Below are 24,014 nucleotides of genomic sequence, written 5' to 3'. Positions count from 1 at the left end.
TTGGAACACGTAGTATGTTCGAGTATAATGACTTTTCTGGAGACTATAAATCTACTCTGTAGGAATCAGCATGGGTTTCGAAAAAGACAGTCGTGTGAAACCCAGCTCGCGCTATTCGTCCACGAGACTCAGAGGGCCATAGACACGGGTTCACAGGTAGATGCCGTGTCTCTTGACTTCCGCAAGGCGTTCGATACAGTTCCCCACAGTCGTTTAATGAACGAAGTAAGAGCATATAGACTATCAGACCAATTGTGTGATTGGATTGAAGAGTTCCTAGATATCAGAAAGCAGTATGACATTCTCAATGGAGGGAAGTCTTCCAATGTAAGAGTGATTTCAGGTGCGCCGCAGGGGAGTGTCATAGGACCGTTGCTATTCACAATATACATAAATGACCTTGTGGATAACATCGGAAGTTCACTGAGGCTTTTTGCAGATGATGCTGTGGTGTATCGAGAGGTAGTAACAATGGAAAATTGTACTGAAATGCAGGAGGATCTGCAGCGAATTGACGCATGGTGCAGGGAATGGCAATTGAATCTCAATGTAGACAAGTGTAATGTGCTGCGAATACATAGAAAGAAAGATCCCGTATCGTTTAGGTACAATATAGCATGTCAGCAACTGGAAGCAGTTAATTCCATAAATTATCTGGGAGTACGCATTAGGAGTGATTTAAAATGGAATGATCATATAAAGTTGATCGTCGGTAAAGCAGATGCCGGACTGAGATTCGTTGGAAGCATCCTAAGGAAATGCAATCCGAAAACAAAGGCAGTAGGTTACAGTACGCTTGTTCGCCCACTGCTTGAATACTGCTCAGCAGTGTGGGATCCGTACCAGATAGGGTTGATAGAAGAGATAGAGAAGATCCAGAGGAGAGCAGCGCGCTTCGTTACAGGATCATTTAGTAATTACGAAAGCGTTACGGAGATGATAGATAAACTCCAGTAGAAGACTCTGCAGGAGAGAGGCTCAGTAGCTGGTTACGGGCTTTTGTTGAAGTTTCGAGAACTTACCTTCACCGAGGAGTCAGGCAGTATATTGCTCCCTCCTACGTATATCGAGCGAGGAGATCATGAGGATAAAATCAGAGAGATTAGAGCCTACACAGAGGCATGCCGCCAATCTTTCTTTCCACGAAAAATACGAGACTAGAATAGAAGGGAGAACCGATAGAGGTACTCAAGGTACCCTCCGCGACACACCGTCAGGTGGCTTGCGGAGTATGGATGCAGATGTAAACAGGAATAACGAAGCAAAGTTGCTGTTGCCTGTCGACGCGAAGTTAGCGCACAGAAGTGTGTTTGTTGCTTTGAGAAGTGTGGCGGGGTAGGGAACCTCCGCGGTGACAGCTGTTGTGACGCGAGCAGAGGACGGCTGCGCTTACGTGCTGCTGCGGCTCGGCGCGCTGGCGCCTGCGATGCCGCTGCCCGGCGCCCGCGTCGGCGTCGGCGTCGCCGGCGGCGGCCGCGGCGTTGGGTTCCGGAGAGGCGCTGATGCGGATCTCGGGCAGCGCCGAGCAGCCCGCCGGCGGAGACGTGGCCGCGTCTTCCTCCGACGTCGCCGACGACATGCGCAGCGTGCGCTTCACCAGCCTCGCCAGCAGGTCTGCCAGCAACACGGCACCGTAGCGCTTCACTACTCAAAACAGTACAAGACGACTAATACAGCGTATACACTACTGGCCATTAAAATTGCTACACCACGAAGATTACGTGCTACAGACGCGAAATTTAACCGACAGGAAGAAGATGCTGTGATATGCAAATGATTAGCTTTTCAGAGCATTCACACAAGTTTGGCGCCGGTGGCGAGACCTACAACGTGCTGACATAGGGAAGTTTCCAACCGATTTCTCATATACAAACAGCAGTTGACCGGCGTTGCCTGGTGAAATGTTGTTATGATGCCTCGTGTAAGGAGGAGAAATGCGTACCACCACGTTTCCGACTTTGATACATGTCGGATTGTAGCCCATCGCGATTGTGGTTTATCGTATCGCGACATTGCTGCTCGCGTTGGTCGAGATCCAATGACTGTTAGCAGAATATGGAATCGGTGGGTTCAGGAGGGTAATACGGAACGAAGTGCTTGATACCAACGGCCTCGTATCACTAGCAGTCAAGATGACAAGCATTTTATCCGGATGGCTGTAACGGATCGTGCAGCCACGTCTCGATCCCTGAGTTAACAGATGGGGATGTTTGCAAGACAACAACCATCTGCAGGAACAGTTCGACGACATTTGCAGCATGGACTATCAGCTCTGAGACGATGGCTGCGGTTACGCTACACGCTGCATCACAGACAGGAGCGCCTGCAATGGTGTACTCAACGACGAACCTGGGAGCACGAATAGCAAAACGTCATTTTTTCGGATGAATCCAGTTTCTGTTTACAGCATCATGATGGTAGCATCCGTATTTGGTGACATCGCGGTGAACGCACATTGGAAGCGTGTATTTGTCATCGCCATACTGGCGTATCACCCTGCGTGATGGCATAGGGTACCATTGGTTACACGTCTCGGTCACCTCTTGTTCGCATTGACGGCACTTTGAACAGTGGACGTTACACTGCAGATGTGTTACGACCCGTGGCTCTACCCTTCATTCGATTCCTGCGAAACCCTATATTTCAGCAGGATAATGCACGACTGCATGTTGCACGTCCTGTACGGGCCTTTCTAGATACAGAAAATGTTCGACTGCTGCCCTGGCCAGCACATTCTCCAGATCTCTCACCAACTGAAAACGTCTGGTCAATGGTGGGCGAGCAACTGGCTCGTCACAATACGCCAGTCACTACTCTTGATGAACTGTGGTATCGTGTTGAAGCTGCATGGGCAACTGTACCTGTACACTCCATCCAAGCTCTGGTTGAGTCAATGCGCAGGCGCATCAAGGCCGTTATTACGGCCAGAGGTGGTTGTTCTGGGTACAGATTTCTCAGGATCTATTCACCCAAATTGCGTGAAAATATAATCACATGGCAGTTCTAGTATAATATATTTGTCCAATGAATGTCCGTATATGATCTGCATTTCCTCTTGGTGTAGCAATTTCAATGGCCAGTAGCGTACATACCCATGGTACACAAAACCCATCAGAACACTGTTGCAGAAGCAACGAAAAAAGCATACCAAATTCAGAAGGACGCAAAGTCCCCGGGACTGGCTGAGGTACACGGTAGCTCGAAATTTAGTGAGGATGTCAATGCGAGATGCTTTTAATAGTATCCGCAATGAAACTTTGTCTCAAAATATGGTAGAAAATCCAAAGAGATTCTGGTCGTATGTAAAGTACACCAGTGGCAAAAAACAGTCAATACCGTCACCGCGCGAAAGCGATGGAAATGTTAACGATGATGGTGCCACTAAACAGGAGTCACTAAATACAGCTTTCCGCAATTCCTTCACGAAAGAAGACGAAGTAAATATTCTAGAATTCGAAACCAGAACAGCTGTTAGCATGGGTGACATAAAAGTAGATATCTTAGGTGTTGCGAAACAACTCAAACCACTTAATAAAGACAAGTCTTCCGGTCCAGATGGTATACCAATCACGTTCTTTTCAGAGTATGCAGACACAATAGCGCCTTTCTTGGCAATCCTATACAACCGCTCACTTGACGAAAGGTCTGTTCCTAAAGACTGGAAAGAACCACAGGTCACACCAATATTCAAGAAAGGAAATAGGAGTAATCCATTGAATTATAGACCCATATCACTGACCTCAATTTGCAGTAGGATTTTGGAACATATACTGTACTCGAGCATTATGAATCACCTTTAAGAAAATGACTTATTGATACATAACCAACACGGATTCAGAAAATATCGTTCTTGTGCAGCGCAGCTAGTTATTTATTCCCATGAAGTAATGAGTGCTGTCGACAAGAGACCTCAGATCGATTCCATATTCCTAGATTTCCAAAAGGCTTTTGATACCTTTCCTCACAAGGGACTATTAATCATATTGCCTGCATATGGAGTATCGTCTCAGTCCTGTGACTGTATTCGTGATTTCCTCTCAGAGAGGTCACAGTTCGTAGTGATAGACGGTAAATCATGGAGTAGAACAGAAGTGATATCTGCCGTTCAGCAAGGTAGTTTCATAGGCCCTCTGCTCTTCCTGATTTACAAAAATGATCTAAGTGATAATCTGAGCAACCCCCTTAGATAGTTTGCAGATGACGCGGTAATTTACTGTCTACTAAAATCATCAGACGGTCAATCGCAATTATGGTGTGAAAAGTGTCAATTGGCACTAAATAAAAGTGCGAGGTCATCCACTTGGGTATTAAAAGAAATCGGATAAGTTTTGGGTATACGATAAATCACACAAATCTAAGAGCTGTCAATTCGATTAAATATCTAGGAATTACAATTATGAGAGACTTAAGTTGGAAAGACCACGTAGTTAATATTGTGGGGAAGGCGAAGCAAAGACTGTGCTTTGGTGGCAGAACACTTAGAAGCTGCGACAAACCCACTAAAGAGACAGCCTACATTATACTTGTCCGTCCTCTGCTGGAATATTGCTGCGCGGTGTGGGATCCTTACCAGTTAATATTGACGGAGGAAATCGAAAAAGTGCAAAGAATGGCAGCTCGTTTCGTGTTATCTCGCAATAGGGGTGAGAGTGTCTCTGGAATCATACGAGAGTTGGGGTGCCAGTCACTGAAACAAAGGCGGTCCTCTTTGCGGCGAGATCTATTTACGAAATTTCAATCACCAACTTTCTCTTCCGAACGCGAAAATATCTTGTTGACACCTACCTACGTAGGTAGAAATGATCATCATAGTTAAATAAGAGAAATCAGAGCTCGAACGGAAAGATTTAGCTGTTCCTTTTTCCCATGCGCCATTCGAGAGTGGAATGGTAGAGAAGTATTATGAAAATGGTTTGATGAACCCTCTGCGAGGCACGTAAGTGTGAATTGCAGAGTAACCATGTAGAAGTAGAAGTAGAAGCAGCTCTGCAGGAGGTATCTACACGCTCCAGTAACATTAACGTGACCGCTGCCTACGTTCAGCAATAACCTCTCACAGACGCAGGTGGCACCACTACGAGTGGGGGGAATATAAAACGTGTCGGCGAACATGAAAAACGTTGCAGTCGTCGTCGTAACGCGGAAACGGAGCTATTTACCTGACCTCCAAATGGACATGATTATTGGCTTTCGGGCCAAGGGTGGAAGCATTTCCAAAACGATTAAGTCTGTAAACTGTTCGTATGCCACCACGGGTAAAATATACCGTGAAAAATGGTGATAACCAAAAATACCTCGAGGCAACAATGGAGCGTTTCGACCCATAGATGACAGGGATGAACGACGGCTGCAGAGATGTGTACCGGCCAATAATCGTGGAACTATTGAGCAACTGACCACCCATATAAACGGAGGGGCTACCAACTACACCACTGGCCATTAAAATTGCTACACCAAGAAGAAATGCAGATGATATACGGGTATTCATTGGACAAATATATTATACTAGAACTGACATGTGATTACATTTTCATGCAATTTGGGTGCATAGATCCTGAGAAATCAGTACCCAGAAAAATCACCTCTGGCCTTAATAACGGCCTTGATACGCCTGCGCATTGACTCAACCAGAGCTTGGATGGAGTGTACAGGTACAGTTGCCCATGCAGCTTCAACACGATACCACAGTTCATCAAGAGTAGTGACTGGCGTATTGTGATAAGCCAGTAGCTCGACCACCATTGACCAGAGGATTTCAATTGGTGAGAGATCTGGAGAATGTGCTGGCCAGGGCAGCAGTCGAACATCTTCTGTATCCAGAAAGACCCGTACAGGATCTCAACATGCGGTCGTGCATTATCCTGCTGAAATGTAGGGTTTCGCAGGGATCTAATAAAGGGTAGAGCCACACATTTGAGCCGGCCGAAGTGGCCGAGCGGTTCTGGGCGCTACATTCTAGAACCGCGCGACCGCTGAGGTGCAGGTTATTTAGGTTTAAGTAGTTCTAAGTTCTAGGGGACTGGTGACCTCAGCAGTTTAGTCCCATAGTGCTCAGATGCATAACACATCTGAAATGTAACCTCCACTGTTCAAAATGCCGTCAATGCGAACAAGAGGTGACCAAGACGTGCAGCCAATGCCACCCCATACCATCACGCCGGATGATACGCCAGTATGGCGATGACGAATACACGCTTCCAATGTGCGTTCACCGTGATATCGCCAAACACGGGTGCGACAATCGTGATGCTGTAAGCAGAACCTGGATTCATCCGAAAAAATGATGTTTTGCCATTCGTGCACCCAGGTTCGTCGTTGAGTACGCCATCGCAGGCGCTCCTGTCTGTGATGCAGCGTCAAGGGTAACCGCAACCAAGGTCTCAGTGCTATAGTCCATGCTGCTGCAAACGTCGTCGAACTGTTCGTGCATGTGGTTGTTGGCTTCCAAACGCCCTCATCTGTTGACTCAGGGATCCAGATGTGGTTGCACGATCCGTTACAGCCATCCGGGTAAGATGCCTGTCATCTCGACTGCTAGTGATACGAGGTCGTTGGGATCCAGCACGGCGTTCTGTATTGCCCTCCTGCACCCACCGATTCCATATTCTGCTAACAGTCATTGGATCTCGACCAACACGAGCAGCAGTGTCACGATACGATAAACCGCAGTCGCTTTAGGCTACCATCCGACCTTTATCAAAGTCGGAAACGTGATGGTACGCATTTCTCCTCCTTACACGAGGCATCACAACAACATTTCACCAGGAAACGCCGGTCAACTGCTGTTGTGTATGAGAAATCGGTTGGAAACTTTCTTCGTGTCAGCACGTTCTAGGTGTCGCCACCGGCACCAACCTTGTGTGAATGCTCTGAAAAGCTAATCATTTGCATATCACAGCATCTTCTTCCTGTCGGTTAAATTTCGCGTCTGTAGCACGTCATCGTCGTGGTGTAGCAATTTTAATGGCCAGTTGTGTATGTCTCCTCAACGACCATTCAGCCAATGTTGCTGCGTATACGCCTCAGCAGCAATCTCCTGGTTCATGCACTCATGCTGAATGCTGTTCGTCAGCGTCGAAGGCTGGAATTTGCACGCCGGTACCGCAACTGGGCATTCATTGAGTAGGGACAGGTGGACATTTCAAATGAATCACGTTTTATGCTCCATCGGACAGATGGCCTTTGGTGTGTACGGCATGAAACGTCTGAAAGCAAAAACCCTGCAACAGTCGTTGAAAGAGTCCAGGCTGAAGGAAGGAAGCTTATGGTCTGGGGATTGTTTTCATTATTCTGGAAGGCACAGTGGATCAACACAAATATGCCTGTAGTCTTGGGGACCATGTCCAACCCTACATGTAGCTTGTTTTTCCTCGGCGTGATGGCATTTACCGGCAGAACAGCGCAACGTGTTGCACAGCTCGCAGGATCGTGCCTGGTTCGAAGACCACCGGGATGAGTTTATCGTACTCCCCTGGCGCCACCAAACTCGACGGATTTAAATCCGATGGAGAATCGGTGGAACCACATTGATCGGGCTGTTCGCCCCTTGGATCTTCAGCCGAGAAACCTATCACTGCTGGTCACGTCACTGGAGTCGGCATGGCCCCACATACCTGTCGGTATCTTCCAGAACCTGCTCCTGCGCGTCTCAGAGTGACCCGCACTGCAAAAAGTGGTTATTCAGGATTTTGGCAAGTGGTCGCACTAATCTGACCGGATAGCGAGTAATCTCACATGTGTAAAGTTGTATTGTGTTGTATGGAACTGGGGACCTAGAAACGACGGAGAGGCTTCGTCCCCGCCGTAGCCCGCAGTGGTACACAACCCCACAACAGCCTTCAGCAGTCCACTCACCCCACCGCCGCCCCACACCGAACCCAGGGTTATATGTTTTCAATGCTTGCAGTCTAGGAAAATTTATAATCATTTTTAGAGTTCCATACCTCAACCGGATAGAAACGGAACCCCTATAGCATCACTTTGTTGTCTTGTCTGCCTTTCCGACTGTGAAGACCCCTTTTTCTTAGGAGCGGGTAGAGGTATCAATGTGAAATTTATGTCGAATACTAAGATCTACTGTCCTTTGTCGGTGTAAAAAATTTAAGCTTCTAAGTCAAAGCAGTAAAGATACTGTCGTTAACGTGGCATATTTTCACACTCGCAAACTCGATCAAAACCTGTAGATAAACTATCTGTATGATTAATTAAGCTTGTACGGAATCCTAAGATCGCGAGTCCTCCTCTACTTGGCCCGTCTTCCCGTAAATAACAGCATACACCAACAAAGCGGGCCGTTCGTACACAGACTAGCATATCCTACCATCCATTATACAACTAAACGATCTTACTCACAAATGCATCCCCCGTCAGCTTAAAAAGCTTCGGAACCGTATTAATAGTAACAATAATATTAATAATAATAATGATAAAAAGAACCAGAGAAGGAGATAGTAGTTTTAATGCTTCAGATGTTCTGCATAGTCTCCCCTCACTTGAGTGCAAGGCACAGAACGTTCATACAGCCATGCGAAACAGTTAGAAACGTCTTTCTTTGGGGGTTTCTATACTTCTTCGTTTTGTGCTACGTTCGAACTGATAACACGAAGTCTCTTCGCCCGTGACGTTTTCCCACAGAAAAGAACAGTCTTCGTTTTGCATTTGAATCATGACGCGGCAAGGGTCAACGTATCGTTGTTTGCTTGGGAGTCGAGAGATGCAGTACAAACTCTGCACTCACTTTTCTTCAAAACATTGCACAGAATATCTTGAAAACTTGATTTAGAGGTGTTGCTTCATTGCAGTTTGTAGTACCACGACGCTGACAGACTGTGGCTTCACGTTCACTACTTAAGAGTGCCTACTCGTAACTGACTGGTCGAGTGCACATATGTTGTTTACTGTTGTTAGTTGAAGTTGCCACCGTAGCTACTGCACTGAGGTCACCAGCAATTCTCTGGACAGACTGTGGCTAAATTTTTTTTTTCTTCATCTACACTTCAAGTGCTAGGGAGTTTTACATGTTACTTATATGGATTTGGTGTCTGTTCTTTCGGACATGTCCGTAACAATAGACACCATTGATGACCTGCAGCCATCTAGAATGAAATTAGAATAATATTAACACCTTCAGCTGCTAACGGGCGTTGATATATATCAACGGGGACAGGTGAAAATGGGTGCCCCGACCGAGACTCGAACCCGGAATCTCCTGCTTACATGGCAGACGCTCTATCCATCTTTTTTTTAAATTTTCTTTTGTATTTTTTTGTTTTGTTAAAAAAAATCTGCTGGGCGCGAACACGCGACTCTACGTTTAGAATGCACGACGATTTTTTTTTTTGGTGAGGGGTTTTTATTTATTTATTTTATATGAAGGAAGGTAGGAGAAACAGAAACCTTTATTATTCTGAAAATAAACATAGTACGTCCTGACACATGATAACTGTCCTGGAAGGAACCTCGCTGCCGTCCTACCATGCAGCATGAAATAACAACAAAATAAATGTGGGGCCACCTCCGGCACCCTAAAGAAAAGTATTTATGGATCTGAAAATAAAATCTGAAGTACATCCATTTGTTAACTGTTCAAGCGTGAGTTTTTCGTAGGTAGCATACTCGCATAGTGTTCTTAGCCGATCACATTACTTGGTCGGTTTCACAACGAAAGCACCGCCGCTCATCTTTGCGCACCCGGCACACCCCAAGTATATGGCGGGTCCGCAAAAACCGTTACTAGGAAATTGGCATACCAATCCTCGTACTTTGGTAGCCGTAATAGTTTTGTGTTGCCAGTAATCCAGGACGTTCAGTAAGTTCGTACCTGTGTCTCTATAGATGTAATGGGCCGTCATACCTGTGATCCACGCCACTGCGTTCGTCTTATGACGGGGAAAATACGTTTCCTCTGGAAAAAATACTGTGTCAGAAGAGACTGCCGTATAGATAGTGCGCCGCATGAACGCTATTATGTTTCTTGCGAGAGTCCAGATAGCCAATGCCTCGCCGCAGAGCAGCCGATGGTCGTCCGTATCCAGCTCGCCGCATTGCTGGCACAAGGGCGAATCCGCCAAATGTATTGCGTACTTTTTATCATTTGTAGGGTATTTTCGATTGACGACAATGTACCATGTTGATCTGACTGATGTAGGTAGGTGGGGGTGGTGGACCGTGCGCCACACCACGTGCCAATTAACAGCTGGATGTTTGCGTTCCACCCTATTCCGGGCGATCCGTCGAAGAAGCAGATGGTACACGTCCTTCGATGTCGACTGTCGGGTCGTCGGTAAACGCTCTCGAACGAAACTGTGTTCCACGATCAACATGGGCACATACGTTAAAGGGGGTGATATATGGCCGACACTGACTGGAGGAAGATGCGACGTTGGGATGAGTTCTTCGATGATCGTCTCCGTAAGCGAGTGATTCCTGTTGCACCACCGTTTGAGCATAGTATTAATATATATGGCACGCACCTCCTCGTGCACGTTCACTAAACCAACGCCCCCCTCTCGCTCTGGGAGGGTAAGCGTGTTGTACTGTACCTTAAACAGTTGTCCCAGGCACACATAGTACCCAAAAGCCGCCTGAATCCTGATAGCCATCGTGCGCGTCAAGGGGAGAAGGTGTGTCAGGTGGCACATCATGGGCCCGAGATAAAGGTTGACGAGTAACACTCGCTGCAGCATATCCATCGACCGTAGGGCGTTCAGTCGTACTGACGTGCGGACTATGAGTCACAGTCTTCGGTAGTTGTCCGCAGCCGTTCTCGCTGTCTCTTTATGAAAGGTGATACCCAAACAGCGGAGGGTTTCCACCGCAGGTAAGGGTCCTTCCGTTCCCGGTTCTAGTCCACGCCCCACATGCATGAATTGTGATTTTCGGTAGTTGACCACACTTCCAGCTGCCATCCCATACGTCTGTAGCCAATCCAGTGCTGTTTGAGTCTCCCTCTCATTCTGTACGAGTGTACGAGGAACACAATATCATCCGCGTATGCTCTGCATTTGAATGATAAACGCCGTAGGGAGATCCCGGTAATACGGCGGCGAAGGCCTGCGAGGCACGGTTCTAAGGCGATCGCATAAAGGAGGATCGACGAGGGGCAACCCTGTTTCACTGATCTTAAGATCTTAAAATACTCAGTTCTCCCTCCGTTGACCACCATCGCTGATCTGGCGCCGTGCAACGTCCGCATCACACCATTGGTCAATAATGGCGAGACATCCATCACTATTAAGGAAGGTCAAGCGGCGATAATCACAAGGCCGTTTGCCACCACAGAGCTTCGGTATCGGTATCATGAGCCCTTCCGTGAATTGAATGTGAACCGGTACTGCATGCCGCGGAAGCTCATTAAACATACATAGCCACATCGGTGTCATAATGGTGACAAAGGCACGGTAAAATTCCAACGGGAATCCGTCTGGACCTGGGGACTTGTTGCAAGCACCTCGTGTAATCGCTTCCTCCAGCTCTACACACGTAATTTCAGGTAACCCGTCAGCTTTCCCGTTCACACTCGTCGCGTCTGGGATCTCTTCCAGGACGTTCCCCAGCTCCCTATGACCTTCCCGTTGCTCGCAGAGAGTCTGCTACAATGATCCGTTAACGCCTGAGCTATGCCCCTTTGTGTTGTAAAACGACGGCCATCACCGAGGTCGATCTCATGTATTAAATTCCTGCGTCTTCTTCGTCTTTCCTTTATCACATAATGCATCGAGGGAACCTCGTTGGGCAGGAAATCCTGCGACCTCGCGCGTATCATCGTACCTGCCATCCTCTGCGTCGCAAGTTGTACCAGCTTCGCCTTAACTCGGTGGACGGCCGTCTGGCGTTCTGGTGTAGGTGATTGAGCTAACAGTTCCCGGAGAGCCGTAAAGTAAAACTCAGTGGTCGTGCGCTGCCATTGAGAAACCTCCTTCCCGTAACCTATTAACGTCCTCCGTAAAGCTGGCTTCGCGCACTCGATTCACCACTGCAGGACAGAATCGAAAGAATTTCGTCGACGGAGGCAGCCATGCCACGCGTCCTCCACCATGCGTCGGCATTCTGCATTTCGCAGGTGGGAGACGTTCATCTTCCAATTACCCCTCCGTCTCCATACCTGCTGTCTACCAAGGTTAACCGTACAAATATATGCCTCTTGGTCTGTAAACGTTGTCGGCCATATTTCAGCGTCCACCGTCGACATTGCTAACGCCCTTGAAACGTAGATCCGGTCCAAACGCCCCCGCGGAGTGGCTAGTAAAAAATGTATATCCTGATTGGTTGCGATACTTCAGGTCCCATGTATCGACTAATTCCATTCCGTTGACCAGCTCCCTAAGTTCTTGGCTAGTGGTGTAGTTAGGTTGTTGGTCCTTTCTGTCGAGCACACAATTAAAATCTCCGCCGAGTATGCAACCATCGTATCGTCCCTGGAACAACGGTGTAACCCCATGGGCGTAAAAATCTGCTCTGTCCCTTCTCTTATCCGAGCCTGACGGTGCGTATATGTTGATCGAACGTATTCCACTTATGGCCACTGCCGTACCACGGGCAGAAGGCAAATACTCTACTTCGTCTGCACGTATCCCTTCCTTTAATAGTATAGCTATGCCAACGCCTCGCTCGTCACACGGGGAACAGTAAATGCCGTAACTGTAAAAGTCCGAGGGGGGAAGTACCCGAACTTCTTGTAGTAGTGCTATGTCTAAATCCGCAGCCTTTATCATGTCACTGAGCATCTTGATTTTTACCGGCGTCCCAATGCTATTGATGTTAACAGACCCTATCCGATAAGCTTCTTGCATGGCGGTCAACGCAGATAGGGTACCGTACGGTCGCTAATTTTGCCGTACGTAGACTGCTGTCGGACTAACGCCCCCCGCCGTCCCCTCATATGGTCTGCCATCATTCCGTGCACTCTGCCGGTCTTACACCGGGATAGTGCGTGGGAGCAGTTCCTCCGGCATCATCTGTTCCCCACGGGGGTGGCTCTTCTGACCAGTCCCCTAGTGTCCCATCGTTCGTGCGGTGCAGGGGCCGTAGCCTCCTCAGTAGCCCGTTGCCGTCTATCGAGCTCCTTCGCTGTGTCTGGAGCATCGTCAGCGGTAGGTCGTGCCGCCGTCCCGTTGGCTACCGTTGCATCCACGCTAGGCAGTTCCTCGGTATCCATGGTCGTCTGTTCTGTACCTGTAAACATCTCAAAATTGTCTGCTAGATCAGAGTGGTCGTTCTCCACCGCGAAGCGACGTTTGTTCCGGTGTTTTGGTGATCGCTGTTTACGTTGCCGGGCCTCGGAATCAGAGGTCAGAATGGTCTCCAGTTGTTCGTGGGGGGCGTCGGAATCGTGCGCCGTCGCATTATCGACGTCTCCAAGTGCCTTATCTGAAGGGGGTGCAAGCGGAACCGAAGAAAGGGCGTCCTGTGACTGCTGCAGGCGGTCCAGCGCAACGTCATCTTTCTGTGGCTCGCCACGATCCGCCGCTGTCTGTGTGTTCTGGTACGCGTCTGTCTCGCGGCCCACGTCATCACGTAACGCGGCGACGTAACTCATGGGGAGCACAGTCGGATGCGGCGTGATGGGTGGATCATCCCGTGACAGCTGTAATAACCTTCGTTGAGCACACTCAGAACGTATGTGTCCCTCCTTCCCACATCCAGAGCACGTCCTTGGTTGTCCGTCGTAGATGACAATCGCCCTACAACCGGCGATGTACAAGTATGACGGGACGTGTTTTCGGAGTTCGATCCGTATTTGTCTGACGCCACTGAGGACAGGATACGTCTTGAAACTCGCCCGTTTTTCAGCTACGTGGGATAGGACCGTTCCGTAAGGACGCAGGGCGTCTGTCACCTATTCTTCTGGCACTTCGAATGGAAGCTCAAAGACGCGGATCGTTCGGAGGCCCATGCCGGCGTGTTCAACTGTTACCGCTCCAACATTCCCGTCCGGATGACAGAAACGAAGCCCTTGTCGGTGTCGAAGCAGTAGTTCGTCACATTCCGCTTCATTTATGAGCTTGACATAGACCACGCTGCTGGCTATAGATAAGTGTATTCCAACTAGAACGTCAGGTTCGATTTTCACCTCGTCCCGTAAATAACGTTAGATCTCGTGAGCCTTCGGTTGAGCATATTCGTTAACTAAACTAAATTTCAGTGTCGATTTGCGTAACGACAAGGCCATGATTAGTTCTATGTATACCGCGACACACCGCTACATACTTAACGTAAACACCTTTCGCGCAGACGTGCGGCAGGGACGTAAACACCGAACCACTGCACCGCCGAAGGCTGACTGAGCCACCGAGGTCACAGAGGATAGCGCGACTGCAGGGACTGTCTTGCGCACGCCCCCCGCGAGACCCACATTCTCACCTTGTATGTCTACGCACTGCATTCGTAGTGTCTCACCCTAACACACTCATTACTCGTGGAAGTCATTCTTACCAAGTCCCATAAGAGTTCGGGGAATATGTGTGCATCCGCACAGAAGAAGAAGGTCATGGCGGTGCTGCCAGAACTATATACTTATATGGATATGGTGTCTGTTCTTTCGGACATGTCATTTCACGAGTGTACCGTCAATACATGGAATCCGATAGAACGTCAAATCTCCGACATCGCTGCGGCCGCAAAAAGATTCTGCGAGAACGGACCAACGTCGATTGAAGAGAATCGTTCAACGTCACGGAAGTGAGAGCCTTCGGCAAATTGCTGCACATTTCAATGCTGGGCCATCAGCAAGTGTCAGCGTGCGAACCAGTCAACGAAACGTCACTGATATCAGCTTTCGGAGCCGAAGGCCCACACGTGTATCCTTGATGACTGCATGACACAAAGCTTTACGCCTCGCCTGGGCCCGTCAACACCGACATTGGCTGTTGATGAATGGAAACATGTTGCGTGGTCGGACGAGTCTAGTTTCAAATTTTATCGAACGGATGGACTTGTACGGGTATAGAGACAACCTCATAAATCTATGATCCTGCATTTCGGCAGGGGACTGTTCAAGCTGGTAGAGACCCTGTAATGGTGTGGGGGCGTGTGCAGTTGGAGTGATATGCGACTTCTTATTTGTCTAAATACGACTCTGACAGGTAACGCGTGCTTAAGCATCCTGTCTGATCATTTGCACCCATTCATGTCCGTTGTACGTTCCGACGGACGTGGACAATTCCGGTGGGACAATGCGACACCTCACACGTCCACAATTGCTATAGAGTGGGTACCGTCAGCTGTTCTCAAGGGAAATGTCTGACTCCAATTTCCGTAGTTTTTGCTGTAGGTGTTGGTGTTTTGATATCGTCAGCTGCCGTTGACCTATGTAGGTCAAGGTCAATGTCCGATTCCCGTAGATTTTGTAATTCATTTTTTTGTTCGTCATCTTGTGTGTTTTGGGATCGTGGTGTGTTTCTTTTTTTACTGTTATATTTAGCTTGTCCCCTTCCTAAAACCCCCAATTTCCCGCTGTTGTCCCGTTAGTTTGACTGTATTTTTGGAGGGAGATGTTATTGTCTTATTTATACGTATTTTCGTGTTTGTTGCTGTGTGTATGTAGTGATACCATAAGCGCAATATTGGAGACGTTTACAAGGGAACCTCCCCATCGCACCCCCTTCAGATTTAGTTAGAAGTTGGCACAGTGGATAGGCCTTGAAAACTGAACACGGATCAATCGAGAAAACAGGAAGAAGATGTGTGGAACTATGAAAAAAATAAGCAAAATATACAAACTGAGTAGTCCATGCGTCAGATAGGTAACACCAAGGATAAACTGAAGTCAGGAGCACCGTGGTCCCATGGTTAGCGTGAGCAACTGCGGAACAAGAGGTATTTGGTTCAAGTCTTCCCTCGAGTGAAAAGTTTACTTTCTTTATTTTCGCAAAGTAATGATCTGTCTGTTCGTTCATTGAGATCTCTGTCACTGTAATAAGTTTAGTGTCTGTGTTTTGCGGCCGCACCGCAAAACCGTGTGATTAGTAGACGAAAGGACGTGTCTCTCCAATGGGAACCAAAAACATATTGCCCACGAAATACATCTCACGTATTTAATGCACTCTCGTCCTAAGTAGCGAACAGCCAACTGCCAGCCAGGGAGCCTCGTTAGCAGGAATACTCTCTCTTCCGTGTGCTGTAGTCGACTGAGGTCGTGTGTTTCGATGTTTGTTTAGGTGTAGCGTCCCCATACTACGACGCAGTTATCTCGCATCGGAGGGATGCACGGACAGATAATAATTGTCAGAAAATAAAAAATAAAACTTTTTCACTGGAGGGAAGACTTGAACAAAAAAACTCTTGTTCCGCAGCTCCTCACGCTAACCACGGGACCACCGCGCTCCTGAGCTGACACTATCCTTATTGTTGCTTATCTTGCACATGGACTACTCAGTTTGTATATTTTGCTTATTTTTTTTTCATAGTTCCACACATCTTCTTCCTGTTTACTCGATGGATCTGTGCTCAGTTTTTCAAGGCCTATCCACTGTGCCAACTTCTAACTAAATCTGAAGTGGGTGGGATGGGGAGGTTCCCTTGTTAGAATAGCCCTTTCCGCCATATTGATGACGCCATGGGCCAAAGCACAAGGGTGGAATCGGACACTTCCGTATTCCCCAAACCACAGAGTGGTCGCGGGGGCCCTACACGATATTAGGCAGGTGCACCAATTTCTAAAGCTAAGTTGCTCAATATTAGGTAACTTTTCCGTTTGTTTCTTAGATCTACTCGCAGGAAAAGCGTTACAAGACGAAGCCAAGCAGGAAGAAGAGCGGACGGAGGCTGACCGCTGCCGGTGATGCCGCCGGGCAGCGCGCCGTTTCCGCGTAGCTGGTGGTCTGGCCCGGCAGCGGCTGTGGCGGCGGCGGCGGCGGCGGGCAGCGCGCGGCGCCAGCGGGCGAACGGCGTGGCGGCGTCCCCTGCCGCCGCGGCGCCGCCATCCAGCCGGCGGTCCGCCATGCGGAACACCTTACGCCGCTCCTCCGTGCGCTCGCGCCGCAGCTGCACCTGCCACCACAACAACGGCACATAACTACCAGACCACTCACCATATAACGAATCGCAGGTAGGCACAACAACAAGACTTTCACAAAATAAGCTTTTGACCAACAAGGCCTTTTTCAAACATCCGAGGGTCACCCCAAAACAAATGCACACTAATTTTTTAAAAACCATCTTTTATTCCAAACGTTTGAAAGTTTTACAGTCTGTAGATACATCCTTTAGAAACAATATTTTCATTTCTCCACATACTCCAGTGGAAGACTCTGCAGAAGAGACGCTCAGTAGCTCGGTACGGGCTTTTGTTAAAGTTTCGAGAACATACCTTCACCGAAGAGTCAAGCAGTATATTGCTCCCTTCTACGTATATCTCGCGAAGAGACCATAAGGATAAAATCAGAGAGATTAGAGCCCACACAGAAGCATACCGACAGTCCTTCTTTCCACGAACAATACCAGACTGGAATAGAAGGGAGAACCGATAGAGGTACTCAGGGTACCTTCCACCACACACCGTCAGGTGGCTTGCGGAGTATGGATGTAGATGTACTTTGCATCCCTCTCAACTGCCTTACGCCATCTTGGAACCAGCGCCCTCACGGTAAAATTCTGGACCAACCTGTTGGAGCCACTGTGTGGCAGCGTGCACAAGGGAGTCATCATCTTCAAACCTTGTTCCACGAAGAGAACCTTCTAGTTCCCAAAAAGATGATAGTCACATGGAGCCAGATCAGGAATGTTAGGCTGGTATTTCAGTGTTGTCCATCCGAGTTTTGTGATCGCTTCCATGGTTTTTTGACTGACATGTGGCCGTGCATTGTCGCGCAATTGCAAAACATCCTGCTTTTGCCGATGTGGTCGAACACGACTTAGTCGAGCTTGGAAGTTTCTTCAGTGTCGTCACGTATGCTTCAGAATTTATGGTGGTTCCATTTGGCATGATGTCCACAAGCAAGAGTCCTTCGTAGCCATAATTTTTCTTGGGTGAATTTGCATGGTGCCACTCCATTGATTGCCTCTTCGTCTCTGGTGAAAAATGATGGAGCCATGTTTCATCACCTGTCACAATTCTTCCAAGAAATTCATCTCCTACATTCTCGCACTGTCCCAAAAGTTGGCTGCATACCGTTTTTCTTGTTTCTTTGCGACCCACTGTCAACATCCTGGGAACCAACCTGGCGCAAACCCGATAACGCTTTCAGTATTCTGCAAAGACTTCCTTCCCCTATCCCAACGTAGCGTGACAATTCGTTCACTGTGATTCGTCTGTCAGCAGTCACCAATTCGTTAACTCTCTGCACATTGTCTGTGGAGTGTGTGCAGTACGAGGCCTGCCGCTGCGAGGACAATCCTCAATATTGCCGTGCCTGCTTTCATCACGTAAGCTGCTTGCCCACCGACTAACTGTACTGTGATCGACAGCAGCATCTCCATACACCTTTTTCAATCTCTAGTGGATGCTTCCCACTGTCTCGTTTTCACAGCACAGGAATTCTATGACAGCATGTTGCTTGTAACATCAAGTGTAGCAGCCATCTTGAAGACATGCTGTGACGGCGCCACTCACGGGAACAGGTTGAACTAAGTTTGAAAACAAGCGGGAAGGATGTATCTCCACACTGTAAAACTTTCACGCATGCGAAATGAAAACAGAATTTTTACAAAAAATAGTGTGCTTTTCTTTTGGAGTGACCCTCGTTGATGTCAGACACACACATTCACGGAATAGAACTCACAGACACATGATCACAGTCTTTGGCAGCTGAAGCCAGACTACGATCAGTAGCAGCAGTGCATTATGGGAGAAGCAACTGGGTGGTGGTAAGGAGAAGGGTGGGGAATGGAGGGGGAAGGATAGAAGGTTAGGGATGGGGCACTGTGAAATGCTGCTGGGGAGCGTACATGGATGAGGTGGAGAGAGGGTAGGGCAGCTAGGTGCAGTCGGGAGGTTGAGGACGGGGGAGAGAGGGTAGCACAAAAGATCCGGATTTTCCATTGTTTGAAAACAAGAAGTAATGGAGATAGCAACTGAATTCTCTTTTCTTTACATAGAAGTATATTTAAACTTTTATTTCATTGGGTTTTGAAAATGATATCTTGAAGGTGGTTTCCGTTCTGCTCATTGAATTAGGACAGTCGAAATCACGAGTTTTGGTCCACTTTGTCCTGCGTCTCTGTCTATGTTGGTAATGGCAGCACGAATGTTGTTCCTCAGCTTACCCAGGGTCTGTGGGCTACTGGGATGCACCAATGATTTAGAGACAGTCCCATAAGAAAAAATCGGAGAGAGCTAAATTTGGCGAGAGTGCTGGGTGCTGAATATCGCCCGTCAAAGAGATGGTCGAGGAAGTCTCTGCGCAATAGAGTCACTCATGTTCGTGCCCAGTGAGCAGCGGCGGCATATTGTCGGAACCAGACATGCACCATATTCATTCGAGTTCGGAAAGAAAAAACTCCTCAGTCATCTGGACACAACGCTCGTAAGTGACCGTGACTGCCCTATCGATCTGTTCAAAAGACAATGGGTCAATAATGTCAAGTTAGATAATGCACACCAAACAATGACACGTTCTGTATGCAGAAGCTGCTCATGAAATTCTAAGGGGTTCGTGCCACTCCAATAGCGCATGTTTTGTTTATTCACGTCTTCATACAAATGAAAATGTCCCACATTGGTGACGAACATAAGGGCGACATGAGGGAGGTGTTAGATCAGGGCTCCGCATGCATTTTTCCGTGAGACAGAATTGCGTGGATTAAGTGTGTATATCACTGCCAGTCTGTATTGATGAAATTTCAAGTCTTCACGAAGAATTTGTCTCATATACGATCAGTAAGGGGAAGAACAGCAGCATGTTTGCGTGCAGATCCCTTGGAGGAATTCAAAATCGCCGGCCTTACTTTGTCGGTGTTTCCTGGTGTACTGGTGGGTTCTTGATGGTCCTCGTTTCTCTTTTTGCACATGCACGCTACCAGTATCCGTAAGCTGTCGATCCACATAGCAATCGATTTTCGATCAGGAACATGATCTTCAGGTGCCATATTTAACTATTCGCTGATTGTCGTGGGTTCGTGAACGATCATTCATCTCTCGTCCACTGCACGATCGCTGCAAAACTAACCTACTGAATACGTTCAACATCACACAAGAATGAGTAACGGCGCGCATTTCAAGTAAGAAAGTTCACGGGCCGCACCTTGTATAAAAAAAGTCTAATTACTTTACAAATGAGTTAATCAGCAGAATATTTAACGCTGATCACATAAGTGAGGAAAAGTTTGGAAAAGATTTAAAAGTATTCTTGATATTTGCTGGAAGTCGCTAAGTGGTCACATTAACAAACACTGGATGAATATAGTCTGGGTAACTTGCGCCCTCTTTTAAGCAAAATCTAGTTTTCCACGCATCTTAATGTTTATGACGTCATATCTCCTGAACTATATGTTGTATAATGATATAATTTTGCAGGTACATTCAGTGATATTTGTAGATACCGTCGTCAAAGAGTGTTCCGCCTAGAGTAATAAAGAAGTAATAAATTAAAACGTCATGCCTGATGTTGAAGTTTTAATGAGCAATACTAGTTTCCCACGCAGTTCACACTTTATGACGTCATATTTCTTGAACTAAATTATGCACAGTGATACAATTTTTCAGGTAAATTCAGTGATATGTTTAGATATTGTTTGCAAACTGTGTAGGGAATAGCTTCTGCACTGAAGAAGTAATAAATTAAAACGTTATGTCTGATGCTAATATTTTACTGTATCAACTGTGAAAATTAGCAAGTGATAAACTTTTTTACTTTCATCGCTTGGTGAGGGGTGACAGCGAGAAGAAGTTTAGGTAATGTTTGAAATTATGCGCGCCTTCGAATAAGCTACCTCAAGAAACACACATAGTTATACGTGTCTTATTGTGTCAAACTTTTAACATACGAGTATACCTCTTAATAGGTGCATTGTGGGAGTATATTAAGTTGTTAAATTCTGTCATTAATTACGCCACATATTGAAAATCAAATTTTTGTCACCCCCGAAAGCCGTAAGATAGGCAACTTGCTAATGGTTATGGATTCCGGAATAGTAACTTAGTAACATACCAGTGCCAGGCAAATGAAAACGAGGCACATAAGGAAAAAGTAAACTGTTAATTATTTCAAAAGTAATCGCCACAACTGTTAACACATTGATACCACTGAGATACGAGGTGGTCAGTTCCTTCATAGAAAAGTCGACGTCCACGAATGTCTTTCTTCAGAGCTCCAAAAATATGGAAATCGCATACTGAGGGATTGGGACTGTATGGAGGACGTTAAGGGCTTGCCAGTGGCACTTCTGCAACATTTTTGGAACAACCTTGTGTTGAAAAGCCCTTATACACCCTCCACGCAGTCCTCATCTCTCCCTATGGTACTTCCATATTTTTGAACTCTTGGAATGAGGAGGTACACGCCTGGGTACAACCATGGTTCCACAGACAAGCGCAAACATTTTTACGCGGACGCACTGACTGTCTCATCACACAGTTTTGGACAGTTTAATGTATTAACAGTTTTGGCGATTAGTTTTGAGATCACAAACAGTCTCTCTGTCTTGTTTCCATCTGATCTCCCCATATAGATTGTTCCGTTAGCTGACGCTGTTATCTAAACAAAAATTGCAACTCGAGCAGCACAAAGGGTCTTCATAGAATTTGCCAACCTAGAAAAAACGTTCGATAATATAAAATCGTGTGACATGTTCGACTCTCTTAGAAAAATAGACGTAAGCTACAGATAGACGGGTAATACACAAAATTTACAAGAACGAAGAGAGAAAAATAATGTCGGAAGATCGAGAAGGAAGTACTTGAAAATTAGAAATGGTATAAGTGAAGCAGATTGGCTGCCGATATTGCCCTTGTCTGCGAAAGTGAGGAAGAATTGCAGGACTTGTTGAGTGGAATGGAAAGCTAATGAGTATACTATGGGCTGAGAGTAAACATAAGAAAGACGAAAGTTATGACGACTTGCAGAAAGCAGACTGATGATAGCTCTTAGAAATTTGACATATGTCATGGGACAGCGATACATATACAGATGGCGGTAGTATCGCATACACGAAGTATTAAAGGGCAGTGTACTGGCAGAGCTGTCGTTTCTACTCAGGTGATTCATGTGACAACGTTTCTGAGGTGATTATGGCCGCACGACGAGAATTAACAGATTCTGATTACGTAAAGGTACTTAGAGCTGGACGCATGGGACATTTCATTTTAGTAATCATTAGGCAGTTCAATATTTCGAAATTCACAGCGTCAAACGTGTGACGAGAATACCAGATTTCAGTATACTATGGGCTGAGAGTAAACATAAGAAAGACGAAAGTTATGACGACTTGCAGAAAGCAGACTGATGATAACTCTTGGAAATTTGACAGAAGTCATGGGACAGCGATACATATACAGATGGCGGTAGTATCGCATACACGAAGTATTAAAGGGCAGTGTACTGGCAGAGCTGTCGTTTCTACTCAGGTGATTCATGTGACAACGTTTCTGAGGTGATTATGGCCGCACGACGAGAATTAACAGATTCTGAACGCGTAAAGGTACTTAGAGCTGGACGCATGGGACATTTCATTTTGGAAATCATTAGGGAGTTCAATATTTCGAAATTCACAGCGTCAAGCGTGTGACGAGAATACCAGATTTCAGGCATTACCTTTCATTACGGACAACGCAGTGGCCAACGGCCTTTATTTGAAGACCGAGGGTGGCGGCGTTTGCGTAGAGTTGTCAAGGTTAATAGACGAGCAACAGTGCGTGAAATAAGCGCAGATATCGATGTGGGACGTACAACGAACGCATCCGATCGGACAGTGTGGCAAAATCTGGCTTTAATGGGTCATGGCAGCAGATGACCGACGCGAGTGCCTTCGCTAACAGCACAACGTCGTGTGTAGAGCCTCTCCTTGGCTCGTCAGCATATCGGTTGGACGCTAGACCACTTGTAAACAACGGCCTTTTCAGTAGGTAAGGTTCGAGTATGGCGCAGACACTACGAAGCTATGGAACCAAGATGTCAACCAAGCACTGTGGAAGCTGGTAGTGGCTCCATAATGGTGTATGATGTGTTGACATGGAATGGTCTGGATGCTCTAGTCCAACGGAACCGATCATTGACTGGAAATGGTTATGTTCGGTTACTTGGAGACCATTTTCAGCCATTCGTTGACTTCATGTTGCCAAACAGCGATTCCCCAAGCCACCAGGCCATAATTTTTCGCGATTGGTTTGGAGAACATTCTGGACGGTTAGAGCGAATGATTTAGCCACCAGATCGCCCGACATGAATCCTATCAAACATATATGGGACATGATGGAGTGGTCACTTCGTGCACAATATCCTGTAGCGGCAATACTTTAGCAGCTATGGACGCCTAAAGAGACAGCATGGCTCGGTATTTCTGCAGGGACATTGACTTGTTGAGTGCACGCCGCGTCGAGTTTCTGCACTACGAAAGAGATACAAAAAGATATCAGGAGGAGTCGTATGACTTTCGTCACCCCAATGTACATCAAAATCACGAAGTAGACTGAATGAACGTATTCTGCTACCTTGGAAGCAAAGGCGGACATAAAAAAAAGCAGATTAGTACAGGCAAAGAGGGCATTTCTGGTCAAAAGAAGTCTACTAGTAAAAACAATTGGCCTTAAGTTGAAGAAAATTTTATAGATAAGTACATTTGGAGAACAGCATTCTATGGTAATGAATCATGATGGCTTTGGGAATGCAGAAAGAGAAGAGAATGTGTGTTGTGCTATTGAAGGATGCTGAAAATTAATTGGACTGATAAGACAAGAAAACGTCAGCATAGTCGAAGTTGATAGAGTACGTCTGCGTGGTGGCGCTCCATTCGGAGATAACGCGTCTCGAATTCTGGTGGGGAGAGATGATGGCATACAGTTCCTGATCGGTAGCCTTCGCGCCACTGTCTTGCATTAAGTTCCAAACTACACACTGTCTCATGAAGTGAGAGCATGTGAC

The 24,014-nt window shown here is 46.9% G+C and overlaps 1 protein-coding gene across 1 annotated transcript in view; it reads right to left on the bottom strand.

The window, feature by feature from the left end:
* Nucleotides 1-1,291: 1,291 nt before the first annotated feature.
* Nucleotides 1,292-24,014, bottom strand: part of LOC126267693 (transmembrane channel-like protein) — a 269,360-nt gene continuing 246,637 nt past the window's right edge. The window contains exons 16-19 of the mRNA XM_049972995.1: nt 16,864-16,989; nt 16,770-16,833; nt 1,465-1,614; nt 1,292-1,344 (exon numbers count right to left, since the gene is read on the bottom strand). Of these exons, the coding sequence (XP_049828952.1) occupies nt 1,292-1,344; nt 1,465-1,614; nt 16,770-16,833; nt 16,864-16,989 (393 nt within the window). The remainder of the gene's footprint in view (nt 1,345-1,464; nt 1,615-16,769; nt 16,834-16,863; nt 16,990-24,014) is intronic.

Source organism: Schistocerca gregaria, chromosome 4, assembly GCF_023897955.1.
Source record: "Schistocerca gregaria isolate iqSchGreg1 chromosome 4, iqSchGreg1.2, whole genome shotgun sequence".
In the NCBI taxonomy this organism is placed as follows: domain Eukaryota; kingdom Metazoa; phylum Arthropoda; class Insecta; order Orthoptera; family Acrididae; genus Schistocerca; species Schistocerca gregaria.
Note: the sequence above shows the minus strand (reverse complement) of the source record. Positions and strands in the feature narration are given on the sequence as shown.